The 14,409-nt window shown below is 43.6% G+C and overlaps 1 protein-coding gene and 1 non-coding gene across 2 annotated transcripts in view; one reads left to right on the top strand and one right to left on the bottom strand.

Annotated features, from left to right (window-relative positions):
• Nucleotides 1-1,279: 1,279 nt before the first annotated feature.
• LOC124622426 (atrial natriuretic peptide-converting enzyme) overlaps nt 1,280-14,409 on the top strand; it is a 276,927-nt gene continuing 263,797 nt past the window's right edge. Inside the window, exon 1 of the mRNA XM_047148159.1 lies at nt 1,280-1,604. Within this exon, the coding sequence (XP_047004115.1) occupies nt 1,551-1,604 (54 nt within the window). The 5' untranslated portion in view covers nt 1,280-1,550. The remainder of the gene's footprint in view (nt 1,605-14,409) is intronic.
• Trnat-ugu lies at nt 9,955-10,029 on the bottom strand. The gene has a single exon. It is a non-coding gene; the product is annotated as a tRNA-Thr (tRNA).

Raw genomic sequence — 14,409 nt, 5'->3', positions numbered from 1 at the left:
TCTGAAAGATACTGTCTATCGGGGCTGTATCTGGATTCTTCCAGCCGGCCGCTGTGGCCGAGCGGTTCTAGGCGCTTCAGTCCGGAACCGCGAGACCGCTACGGTCGCAGGTTCGAATCCTGCTTCGGGCATGGATGTGTGTGATGTCCTTAGGTTAGTTAGGTTTAAGTAGTTCTAAGTTCTAGGGGACTGATGACCTCAGATGTTAAGTCCCATAGTGCTCAGAGCCATTTGAACCATTTTTTGGATTCTTCCAGGTTTGAAGGACAGCATGCGACAACAAAATTCAGATGGTTCATATGGCACTGAGCACTATGGGACTTAACAGCTGAGGTCATCAGTCCCCTAGAACTTAGAACTACTTAAACCTAACTAACCTAAGGACATCACACACATCCATGCCCGGGGCAGGATTCGAACCTGCGACCGTAGCGGTCGCGCGATTCCAGACTGTAGCGCCTAGAACCGCTCGGCCACCTCGGCCGGCCTAATGCAGTATGTTGTAACTTGTCACCATATTCTAATAAACGTGCCAGGATCAACGTCTCATGTGTTTCATCGATGTTTCCTTTTACCGGCACCCGTACCATATTCTGATTGCTTACAGCGTCACATTTTCACCTGGTGCCTCAAAATGGAACAATTATTTTTTCAGCATGCTTCACTAGTGCGCCGATTAAAGATTGTAACAACGATGTTTGGGTATCCTGCGATGTATAAAGCCCGCACTGCAGCATTCGGAACACCGACAGTTTAATTACAACTACCCAGTATATGCTTATTTCGTGAGATATTTGGTCTGGTCACTATCAATGGACCACCATGTATACTTGGAATATGTAAAGGTGGTTGTCAAGAAGACCGTGTCATCTTAAAAAGAACAATATGGCCTTACGCTATAGAATGTCATCATAGGCTGAAATTGCGGTTGTGGTGAATAGATAAATTTAAAAATAGTGCAGTTAGAAGATTTTGTCCCTTCTAAAATGATATTTCACAGTCTGATTGGAGTCCAGCCAGAGAGTACGCGTAACTACACTGTTCGCAGCGCCTGCGGAAGACGACTGGTTCGGCCGCCGAAATATTGCGCATAAAAATGAGATAGACAACTCCGCTAAACATCCAAAAGCACGCCATTAAGGCGTAATTGGTGTCTCCTAAGCGCTCCTTGGCGCATTCCTGTGTTGCAGGGAGCGGAGAAAGTGCGCCTGCAGCAGCCGCCGCCGTGGTGGGGCCGCTCCGCCGCCGCCGCGGACACGCCAGCTGCCGGCAGCAGCAGTCCTCCACAGCCCCTGGACGCGACCGCCGAGCTGCGAGCTCCGACAGCGCCGACGCAGCTCCGCCGTCCACCGCCTGAGCCCGCTGTGCTGTGCCGTGCGTGTACGTGCGTGATAGTGCGGGATCCCTGTCGGCAGCTGGCCTACCGTGTCATGACGCCGCCCCAGTGAAGTGAACATTTGTGGTGACCCTACTCTCTTTCCCGCGGACTAGCAGTGTCGCAGCCAAAGAACAGTGGGCGCACTAAGAGTGCCGCCACCGCAGCCGAAGCCATGACGGTCACCATAGAGCACAAGGGGAAGCGCAAGGGGTCGTGGGACTCCAAGGTAAGCGACGGCAAATAATGTGCCATTAGCCGACAACGCCGGCGTGTCTACAGCGTGAGTGGATGTGTGAACACGTGCGTTCTCTCTCAGTAAGTGCGGCGCGAGGAGGCGAAGAACTATTTTGATACTATGAAGCAGATTTCAGATGAATCGGACGTTCTCCATTTTGTACCTACACCAAACTTTTTCAGATCTTGCATACCGGTACTTACCTCGCTAGGTTTCGAGTGTCTTGGAGGAGCAAACGTTAGACGAGCCAGTTAAAACAATCAGGATGTTAAGGCAGAATTGAAAGTTATATCCGAATGAGATTTTCACTCTGCAGCGGAGTGTGCGCTGATATGAAACTTCCTGGCAGATTAAAACTGTGTGCCGGACCGAGACTCGAACTCGGGACCATGTCTCCGCAGTATCCTTTCTTTCAGGAGTGCTAGTTCTGCAAGGTTCGCATGAGAGCTTCTGTAAAGTTTGGAAGGTAGGAGACGAGGTACTGGCAGAAGTAAAGCTGTGACGACGGGGCGTGAGTCGTGCTTGGGTAGCTCAACTGGTAGAGCACTTGCCCGCGAAAGGCAAAGGTCCCGAGTTCGAGTCTCGGTCCGGCAGACAGTTTTAATCTGCCAGAAAGTTTGAAAGTTATTACTTACGGAGCATACCGCTACGTTGATCATTCGTATCAACTGTGCGTCAGTCGATACTTGAATCCAGACACCTTTCTTTCGCAAAAAAATGGAAGGTTATGGTTAATATCCTGTCGACGACGATGTCGTTAGAGCCCCACTGTCTTTTGCGGGTACGCTGTAAAAATTGAGACCCCGTGACTGACTCACGTTCTGACTCAACCCTCTAACTTGCTACTCGTTTCTCACCATTTCTTCCATACTCAGCGGCCTGTAAGAAGACTAAACAAAACCATCTCGTCTGTTGGGTTGGCCCTTAAGTTCGAAGCGTTTTTCCATAAGTTTAATAAAAAGAACAAGTAGACATAACAGAGACTTTAGTCGTCAATATCATACTCTCCTTCACTATTTACAACCGTTTGCCAACGCTCGGGTAGCTTTCCGATTCTGCCACTGTAGAAATCATGTGGTTTTCAGGCGAACAACTCGTCGAGCCATTGCCGGAGCGTGTTTTCATCCGGAAACGGAGTTCCTTGAAGGTTGTTCGACACAGAGTGGAAAAGATGAAAATCTGAGGGCACAAGATCAGGTGAATAAGGTGGGTGCCAAATGACTCCTCAACCCCACACCAGTGTAGTGTTTTTTGTCCGTCTATCAGAATGCAGGCGGCGTTATCATGGAGTAGCGTCACTTCGCGCAGTCTTTCTGGTCGTTGTTCTTGGACTGTGTCCACAAAACGTCTCAGTTGTTGATAATAAAAGTTAGCAGTGATGGTTACACCTCGGGGAAGTGATCTGTTGTACACCACACCGTCACTGTTCCGCCATTTCCATAACATTACCTTTTGTGGATGCGCGCAACTCTTTGTACGGGGAGTTGCTGCTTTGTTTGGGCTCAACCATTCCTTTCTTTTTTATGTCAACATAAAGACAACATTTCTCCTCACCAGTAACGATACAGAAAAGAATGGTGGCTATTGTTCACGAACAAATTGATGACGAGCAAGCAGAGACCACTCGCGTTTTCTTTTTTTGTGATTTTTGGCTTACAGCGTGAGGTACCCATACACCCGATTCTTGAATCTTCCCCATTGCGTGTAAGTGTCGCACGATGCTCGAATGATCACAGTTCATCATATTTGCCAGTTCTCGAGTACACTGACATGGATCACTGCGGATTAATGCGTTTAAACGATCTCCATCAAACCCCTAAGGTCTTCCTAACGCCTAAACACCATCGTCCCATACATGTCGCAAATGTTTCTGGCTGCTGCCGCCCGTCTATTGAACTTAAGCAGAAAATGCGTCGGAAATGCTGCGGTTGCTCCTCTTGGCACTCCATCTTGTAGCGTCCACAGCTCCACTCATTATCTCCAGATGACAAAGTGACATTACGTAAACTCAAACAGCAGCAGTGAACCACAAATAAAAAATGGAAATCGATAAATAAAGCCATAGCAACCGGAATACCAGCACGCAAAACAACAACGCTATAACTTATACACCAACCTAATACATTCTCCCTCACTTAAGGGCGGCATAGGAAGACGAAGAACTATTTTGACACAATGAAGCAATTTCTGTTTAACCAGTTTTTCTCTAATATATACCTACATTCAGTTTTTTTTTCAAATCTGGCCTATCTGTACTTACCTTATCGGATTTCGAGTGTCTTAGAGGAGCACACGGATTTTACAGACGACGCTAAAAAAAAAGACAGATTGTTAAGGCAGATTGGAAAGCTACTCTCTGCGGAACATGCGCTAAATTGATTATTTGTAACAACGTAAAACTTAAATTTTTGTTTGGGGATCATCCATAACTGTTCTGCAACATGTTCCTGGTAAACAAATCGGCCGCAGTTGTAAAATACTTTCGTTGACTGAAGTCTTACACGACAGAAGTCGCTATATACTACCACGGTCTCGGAGTCTTAGCCACGTCATCAGGTGTATCTCAAATCTAGTGGTAGTAAGACGTCAGGTTCACGCCAAAGCAACCAGTAGCCCAAACATTTACAGTTTGTTGACCGTCAAATAACATCCCAGAATGTGTCAAATTGAAGCCATAATTTGTGATGTTCTTTGACGGTCAACATAATATACATGTTTGCCTACTAGTGTTTCGGCGTGAACCTGATGCCCTACTGCCGCTAAATTTCAAATACACTTGATAATGCGGCTAAGACTCCGAGACCGTGGTAGTGTGTAGCGACTTCTGTCGTGTAAGACTTCGGTCAACAAAAGCATTTTACAGATGTGGCCTATTTGGTTACCATGAACTTAAAACTGTGTCTCAGAAGGACTTCGAATCCAGACATCGTTCTTTCGCAAAAAGAGAAGAAACTTAGGGTTTGGCATCCGTTAGGTTTTAGCATCCTGTCGACGGCCATGTCGTTAGAGCCGCACTGTCTTTTAAGGACAGGTTGTAGAAATAGACATCCTGGTTGACTCGCGAACTGACTCAAACCTTTAACCTTCTCCTGGCTTCACAGCATTTCTTCCACATTCTGCGTATTCTGCAACAATACTAATCATGTCGTTTGCAATCACGAGATTATCAAATAGTCATATTTTCCTCTATACTCCTACCATCAAGTAAAATTTAACAGGTGTACAGAGATGTCGCAGACAAGTTGTTGCTCTGAACCGGTCCTTTAGGTGCACTTACGTGGCCTAGTGAAACGACCACTTGCATCGTAGGATTCGCGTCCATATTTGAGTTCTTGTCTGGCACAAATGATCAACGACCTTCTGGCTCTCTGATCAGCAAAGAATTCACACGCCCGACAAATAACACATGTTTCGTTGTTAGCATAGAGCGCTATTGAATTATGATAAAATTTATAATCTTTGATCATGTTCCAGTTAGGAGTTTATTCCTGTAGCGCGTAGATTTGCCTTACGAATGACTTTCATTGTCTACTGAACTGCAGTGAACGACTCGGAGAAAATCTAGCAAAGAAATCCGTAGGTCTTTTCACTCGGTAGCCTAGAGAGAACATCTAAGCAGAGAAAGTAAAGATACAAACTGCCGTCGGGATACGAATAAGACTTCCGTTGAGCAGTTGCTCATTGTCTTAGTGCAGCGCCAATTTTCCTCTCACCGTGTTGTGCGTGACAAGTCTGATTTCAGGTCAAATTAAAAATCTTAGTCGATGCTTACAACAGTTTGTTGTACTGAAATTTTCATGACAGGCTGAACTCGGATTTCATCGCCGTTACAAGCGTCTGTATTCGCTCCATAGTACCTACCATACGTTCACAAATACATCAAAGACGTTTTCATTCCAAGGCTTTTCCTCCACACTTCCACACACTTCCATCAAAACTTTTACTGTTGCAAGATTTGAAAATTGTGTTTTCCCGTAGATGATAGACGTACCATAAAATTAGGCACGTTGACTGAAGGGGTGGGATCATGTAATTGGGATACTCTTGAAGATCACATTAATATTTTCGTGCTAATCGGGTAGCATCTATTACCTAAAAGGTGACAACAAGACCTACCTTCCATACATTTATGAAGAGGGCGTTCGATGGATCTGATTTTGCCTGACCTTTTATGAGGTACGTCACTTGAATTTACAAAGCCACCAGCATCGCTCTTCTCTGCCACGTTGTCCAGCCGTTAGTTTCTTCTTTCTAGTTTTAACCTCGGTATTGCGATCCATTTTCATCAGTTTTCGTATGACATAATGAATCACTGAGGTTACGGTTCATTCTTTTCCTCAGAGCAGTGAGCCAAGTTTGTGTCTCTTTCTGCGAGGAGTGTTGTTCAGTGTACGAGCAATGTTGCGTTTGGTGGCGACACGTAGTGTTGCCCTTCGGAATAGTATCAAAGAAACAACGGAGAATCAACGACCTCATCTGACGGACGTATAGTCACCAACATTAAACGTGACCCTTCTCCATGAGACACTGCAGAGACGTTTGAAAATGAATACAGGGCATCGACTTCACCTCTTCTGTTCGTGGGCAACGTCTGCTAATGCAAAGTCATTACACTGCCACTAGATACCTCCAGGTCGACAGCGCATTAGGACATTGGATAACACATTGGTAGCCGAAAGATCATTGAGAAGAGATTTCGTATTTGTTATACGAGTACCTCATTGTCAGATAAGACAATATACTTTTCTATGGCGTGAATGATCCTTTTGTACTCTTAAACAATTTTTCCGGGTATATGACCGCGTCATCATATTGTTGTATTGACTTTCGATCCGGCACCGATGGCAAAGGGCTTTCATCAGGGAGCAGTAACTACTCCACTCATGGTGGTTAAATTTAACCAAGGCCGAAACGTTGACTAACATAAGAAAAATGCGATGAGATCACACAATCGGACCAAGTTGTACTGAAGACGGCAGCAGCCACGTAGGCCGATCCTCGTATGGGTCCAAATCTTATGATTTATTCGGGTATTGGTTAATATATCTGCATCTACACCTACATCTGTACTCCGTAAGCCACATTGCGATGTGTGGCGGAGGGTACTTCGTGTTTCGCTATCACTTGCTCACTTTTCCTATTCCAATAGCGAATGGTTTGCAACAAGAGAGACTGCTGATAAGCCTCCACATGAGGTCGAAGCTCTCTAATTTTACCTTCCTGGTCTTTTCTTGAGACATACGTAGATGGGAGTAATGTGTCGGCTGACCCTTCTAGGAACGTATGCTCTCGGAACGGTAACAGTAAACCATACCGCGAGGCATAGCACCTCTCCTTTTGTGTCTGCCACTGTGGTTGGTTGAGGGTGCCCGTGACGCTTTCGCGTTTATTAAATGAACTTCTAACGAAACACGCTGCTCTTCTCTGATTCTCCTCTGTTCCCTCTATCAGTCTTACCTGCTGTGGGTCACAGACCGACAAGCAACGTTCAATGATTGGTCGAACGAGGGTTTTGTGGGCTATGTCCTTTGTGGATGAAATACACTTCCTAAGGCTTCATCCAATGAACCTCTGTCTGGCGACTGGCTTATCAACGTTTGTTTTATGTGGTCGTTCCATTGTAAATCGCTCAGTATGCGTACTCTTTGATACTGCAGATGGATCTGAGGTAGCCTCTCTTAAGCCGTTGCTGTTACACATATACCGCAATTTTTAAGTATAATACAACGAGGATCAAACTTGAGGAACTGTTTAAAATTCATCTACAAAGTGGAAACAAACGATCTGCAAATCGTACTTAGTCTGGCCGCTACCATGTGGGTAACATCTTGTTCATTGATTTTAATGAAACCACGTGTTTCTTTCCTATTTAAAGGAACAGTTGAAACAACTAATGCAATAGTATAACCCTTCTGGTCAGTTTATGTAAAGATTGAATGAGAATCTAAAATTAATATCCTCTCTAAACTCTGTAGTTAATTATACATAGCTGGCCGTGGTGGCCGAGCGGTTCTAGGCGCTTCAGTCTGGAACCGCGAGACCGCTACGGTCGCAAGTTCGAGTCCTGCCTCAGGCATGGATGTGTGTGATGTCCTTAGGTTAGGTAGGTTTAATTAGTTCTAAGTTCTAGGGGACTGATGACCTCAGATGTTAAGTCCCATAGTGCTCAGAGCCATTTGAATTATACATAAATAATGAGTTCTTCAAACAATGAATCTAAGCTGACGGAAGTCATAACTGTTACAAACCTTTAGATACACTGCTGATGTGATCCTCAATAGCAGATATGCCACAGTTAGTGCGCTTGATCTTTTCTTATAAGGCGTGAAAGCAACAACAGCTTAGGAATCTCTTACCACTTTTCCTTATATAACCCAGGAATTGAGTCTGATCACGTGTTTATTGACGAAAGTCATTTATCAATCAGGATGTATTTTAAAATTGTACCTCCGGCTCTACTAGGTTGACGCATGGTCCATTTTCAAGTGCGTCCATTGCAGATATGAATGCGTCCTTTCGTTTCAAGGTGTGTTTTGTGGCTATATACCATGAGATCATGCACTTTCACGACCATGCTATTCGCAGTTACCCATAGCACACGTATTTTGTATGACGAGACAAGAATGTATCCACATGTGTTATATGATTGCATACTTGTAAATAGGCCATACCTGAAATTAGTAGTGCTGAATAAAGTACAATTTTAAAACATGGCCCGGTGGCATGAAGTCATTCTTCAAGTTTATCGAGGCTGTGGCGCCCACCCAGAAGAAAATGAGTTTACTGATGAAAAGAAAGGTAACTTAGAAAGCACTGGGCAGGTGGGACACACCGATGGAGTCCAGTGGCTAATCAAAACGTTTCTCGTGCCTAAACCGTTTCGACAAGGGAAAGGAGACTCAACATAAATAAGGCGTCACAGTACACAAATTTGACCGTAAAGGAAACGGACGCGTTTTTCGTGGCTGGGCGCGCCTTAAAAGCAAACAGGGCCGGCAGCGGAGGCGGTGTTGACCATTCCCTGACCCAGATACGGCTGACTCACCGGCTGTCTACAGGTGGCGGAAACTGCATCCGCTCCTATCGGAAGTCCTGCGTTGGATTCCTTTGTTAATACTGATAAACTCTTTATTGGTATGTAGGACATCCGAAACTGAGAGGCATGGTTAATTAATGTAAAGAGATCCGCTTCAGTTATACTAATTATTTATTAATTCCAAACACGACCGGTTTCGGGATGTTAAAATCCCATCTTCAGGTGTATAAATTTATTATATTCGGTAACGCATGCGGTGGGGCCAGTCAGTGCAAATGCTCCAAATCAACGCATCTTGGTGGAAATTGTCCGCCGCCGGGTAACCTCGCGTCATGCGCTACCAAATACAATAATTTTATACAACTGAAGGTGGAATTTTAACATCTCGAAACCGGTCATGGTTCGAATAAATAAAGCGGATCTGTTTAAATTAATTAACACATACTCCATGAACTGATGACTTCTGTTCCGATTAAGCAAAAGATATGCGCGCAGATTTACAGGGAACAAAGGCAACGATGTAGTGTCACTGGAAATAACTTCTTTTCCTAGACCTCTACTCCGTTGCTAATACATTATCAGTCTCATGAAGCAAATATAATTTGATCGGAATTAATTAACATATAAGAGGAAAGTGGCTCTGAGCATTATGGGACTTAACTTCTGAGGTCATCAGTCCCCTAGAGCTTAGAACTACTTAAACCTAACTAACCTAAGGACATCACACACATCCATACCCCAGGCAGGATTCGAACCTGCGACCGTAGCGGTCGCGCGGTTCCAGACTGTAGCGCCTAGAACCGCCCGGCCACCCCGGCCGGCTGTAGGTAAGACAGTAATAACTTGATAATTAACTTCCCTTAATCATCTGGTTTGAAAACTCTACATTTGGTCTTGTTGCCGAGCCAGTAACCAATACCTTCATATTATTTATTAAATCATTACCGTACTGTTACCCAGGATGTGAGGTGTGGAAGCTCAAGCAAAATGTCCCTTTTCTTTTAATTTAGATTTGAATGCCTAAGTTATCAAGAGCAAAGTCGTAATGTAGTCATCTTTGAGTAAACTCATCGCATACATTAGTTCCTTGGTTTTCATTTTATACTCTGTATCTGTGGTGAACTCAGAGTGACGAGAGGTTTAAAACGCACACCTATGCACAAGTCGGGACTCGAATGTGCTACTTGGAATATCGCACCTCTCCAGGCTGCTTATGACACTATCTGTTTAAATGATGACTAACTGAAACCCTCAGCTGCCGACAGGTATTGTTGATATACCTCGATGTGGACAGTTGAAAATGTGTGCCCTGACCGGGACTCGAACCCGGGATCTCCTGCTTACATGGCAGACGCTCTGTCCAACTGAGCCACCGAGGACACAGATGAACAGCGCGACTGCAGGGACTTGCACGCTTCCCGTGAGACTCGCATTCCCAACTGTCCACAATTCTACATATGTAAAGTACCTTATAGACATCATCATTTATTCCAGGGAAAAGCTGCACGGTCATCAACAGTATCTGTTCTTTGAAGAACAGTCATTGTCTTCATATATATAACTATCTGTTTAGTTTCGTGCTTTCAGTGTAGCGTTACTCTCTTTTTCCTCTCTTTTTTCTGGCGGTTAGGAAGAAATGTCTGAGAATATACGTATGGAGCACAGTGGTAGTGAAACATGAACTGTTGGAAGCCCGGAAGAGAGGAGAATCGAAGCATTTGAGATATGGTGCTATAGAAAGACGTTGAAGATTAGATGGACTGATAAGAAATGAGGAGGTTCTCCGCAGAATCGGAGAGAAGAGGAACATATGTAAAACATTGACATGAAGAAGGAATAGGGCGATAGGGCATATGTTAAGATATCAAGGAACAACTTCCAGGGCACTAGAGGGAGCTCTAGAGGGTAAAAAGTATAAGGGAAGACAAAGATTGGAGCACATTGAACAGATAATTGAGGGCTTTGGGTGTAAGTGCTACTCCCTAGACTAGTCAGAAGACTGAAAATTAAACATTTTAAAAGTTAATAAATAAAAAATAGGCGCTCAATTCAGCATAATAGTTTTCTGTTGACGAATCATTTTCAGTGGTCACAAACGAAAAAATATCTGGTAACCGTCGTATCGAGCAGAAGCAAACTGAGAAGCGTGCTCGAATTTTTAACAGTATGCATTGCCTGCATTATTCCTACAACACTCATCAGATGGTATTATTTTTTCAAGAATTTCAGCAATAGTCAACCACCCTGCCTATAAAGTATGAAAGAGTACGAATGCAGATATTTTAAATTGCATGCTTCTGATTTACAACGATGTACGCTGTCCAAAGACCAACCTTACATTTTCATATTTACCCTGTCACCCACTCGTTCATTTAGAAAACGTTCGCAGTTGAAACTGCAAAGTCTACAGACTGTGAAGTTTGCAAACGTATCTGTACGTTTGAGACATTGTGTTGGAAACAGCTTGAAAACCGAGAAAACGTTATATAAAATTTAGCTTTGTCGTTCACGCAATTCAGCGCAGAATTATCTTTGCTAACCTAGAAATACAGTACTCTGCTCCTACAGTGGCCATGGTTTGAGACCGATGAACCTGTGAGAGACGTGCGTTGTCAGCTTGAAAAAAAAAAAGAATTACTTTGAAAATAATAGCTGATGAAATGAATTAAAATTTGTGCCGGTACTTGAACTTGGGTCCTCTGCAATTCTATCAGATTAAAAGAGTTACTGTTCCTACCATACATTTAAGTCTCCAGTGATTGACAAACTAATAAATCATTACAACTGCATTCTCCGAAAACACCTTGTAAACAGTCTTATAAACGAAAACAGAGAGGAAGAATGAGGAAACATGAAACAATCAGGGGTGCCTAATTAACATATTCATTTCACACAAACGTCTGCTTGAATGAACTGAAAATTGAATATGGGAGACAGATTTTATCGTTTAATCGTTTATCGAACAACAATCGCGTAAGTAATAACGACTTAAACACAAGAGGATATAAAAATTTAAACGGCTTCTGCCCTGCTGATTTCGTAATAGTTGCGTTGTTTTATTTCCTCAAACTTACGAAAAGTTATCACAGCTAATGGAAGATTTTTTGTTTCTTTCTAGGTTAGTGTACAACTCATACTTTAAGAAGTCTGCTTTTAAATATTTTACTGCCTTATTACAGCGAGAAACAATTAATTTTTTCTTATGTTTTATGCTTGTTTCAATAGTTAATCAATTAACTTTTTGTTTATGTACTGATGTTAAAAAGTCCTTTGTCAGTAGCTGACATTTGCTCTGATATTATCTGCCACCCGCCCCGCTATACAAACTGTGCCGATATGAAATGTCAACCTGTGGTTTCCCGCACAATGCCGCATAGGTCAGTAACGGTATCAACTGAAGCACAGTAAAAACGAATGTGTCTACCTTGCAGGAACTTCAGCTATGGAATTGGCCAGTGTGTTTCTGTAGATTTACTGTATTTACTTAATCGTTGAAGGAGCATTGTCGTAGCCACATCGGGTAATGAACCACATCTTCACTAAGTGTAATCAGTAAATGCTACAGTTTTCGGTATGAACATTATTCTACTAGTGTCAAAAGACAATAAATAAACAAAAAAGTCGAAACTCTAAAAAAACCGTGTGCTTAGATAATGGCTATGACTATCGGCGAATTAACAGTTATCTTGCTATGCTGAAGATGCAAGAAACTATCTGTCTTGCGATAGAACGAACAACAAACGAAATTTTCAGTACATTGTGTATCGATTGGTTTTCTGTAAATTTAGCAAAAATCAGTATAGTCGTGATAAGTACAACAAAAGAAAGCATAGCAGGAGAAAGGCATAGGTAAAATAAAATGTTCCAAGTTGTCATGAAAATCGTCAGGATTCATTCCCTGTACTGTATTTATAAACCAGTTGCACGTTTCAGATCATAGCGAGATATTATGTACACGATGTATAGATCGTGAAAATCACTAAATAATCGATTGAATAACAACTACGACTCACGAGACCTCACCGGGAGAATTGTATTTATGACAAAAGTCCAAGCCGGGATCCTTCTTCCAGTCTTCGTTCAGTACAGGAAACTTTGTGCCATTCATTTGAGTTGCTGAACTTTAATTTCTGACAAAAAGATGCACCTAGTAGTACTGGTCCTCTCCGAGTTCAAACAAAGGGCCGTTGCATATAGATCAGTAACTTACATTATAAGTGCCGCATTTACACAGGTTTCTGCGTTCGTCTAAGGAATCATAAGCTGACTGTCTCTTTTCGAAATGACGACGCTGTCCGCCACTGGCGAGACTAAACTACGGGTGTACGAGCTAGGATAAAAGACAGGCGTAATAGTTAGACGTGATCAGATTGACAGTCTCCTTCATCCCTTCCGACGGTCGAACAAAAACGAGTTCCGAGGAGAAGCGCTTGTGTCAGTGAATCTGTCGCTCCGTGGAGAGGCGTCAGACGCGGCTGGCGTCGTGTTTCCCCAGAGGCGCGGCGTTGCATACAGAGCGGTGTCCGGTTTCGGGATGCGGTTTCCGTTTACGAGCTCGCTCTGGCCGCCCACCTGTGGTAAACACGGCACAAGCCAAAGCCACGAACTGTATAACGGTAAGGACATACCGGCAACACTCGGCTAGAGACTTGTCCCCCCTTCTAATGGCAACAGTCTACCATGCAATTTAAAAATGTCGGACCTCCTACCCAAAAAGTTGGAGAAAGGATATTAATGAGCTCTGAGCAAATGGAACGGCTCCAGTTTTGTATTAAGTGGTCAGTCAATCTTTAAAAGAGCCTGAGAAAACTACGTACACAATTTTAGGACTTATTAGAGGAGAATAAAAATAAGCTCTTCAGCTATGTGACACAAATGTCACAGTTGCACCGTTTCCCCGCTAGGGATTTGACGCTGCACTTTCCTTACAGGCTCAGAACACCCAGCTGTTACACGAATAATGGATGCTCTTCTGCAGAGTATATCGGTATCTCGTGCACCAAACGCTTCATCACCACCGACGTAGGATTGAGGTCAGATCAAGCCAGAAATTGTGGAAAACAGTGTTCTGACATCAAGCCGCAAAATGTCGTAGTGCCCGTCGTACTGAAACCATAATCGTTGACTTAACTACACGCAGGATATTGTCCAACATTTCTGGCAGTATTTCACGGAGAAAGAGACGCTAATTTCCTCCACCAAGCTGAAAACGTGGTCCAATCAGACGGTCGTGAACCATACCAGCCCAGACGTTTGGAGTAAATCCGTTATGGTGGAACACACCAAGTTACTTTCGAATATTCCGACTCCCAGACGGGGCTATTGTGGTTGTTGAAAGCACGCAGATGTCAGTTGTGTATGAATGTAAACAGATGTCGTTTTCAGCAGTACCCTAAAAAAAATATTCATCATACGGTAGTTTGAACACCGTCGCAGAACACACCCATTGTCTAAACCTTCATGGACCTTTAGCGGCGGAATGGTGTACCTGTGAGCCGGCCGGTGTGGCCGAGCGGTTCTAGGCGCTTCAGTCGGGAACCGTGCGACCGCTACGGTCGCAGGTTCGAATCCTGCCTCGGGCATGGATGTGTGTGATGTCCTTAGGTTAGTTAGGTTTAAGTAGTTCAAAGTTCTGGGGGACTGATGACTTCAGAAGTTAAGTCCCATAGTGCTCAGAGCCATTTGAACCATTTTTGGTGTACCTGTGACATTTTTGTCACATAAAAAAGTGATTCTTTTTGTCTCCTCTAAACACTTAAA

The sequence above is a fragment of the Schistocerca americana genome, chromosome 1 (assembly GCF_021461395.2).
Source record: "Schistocerca americana isolate TAMUIC-IGC-003095 chromosome 1, iqSchAmer2.1, whole genome shotgun sequence".
Taxonomy (NCBI): Eukaryota; Metazoa; Arthropoda; class Insecta; order Orthoptera; family Acrididae; genus Schistocerca; species Schistocerca americana.
The sequence above is the reverse complement of the archived record's forward strand: the minus strand, read 5'-3'. Positions and strand labels throughout refer to the sequence as shown.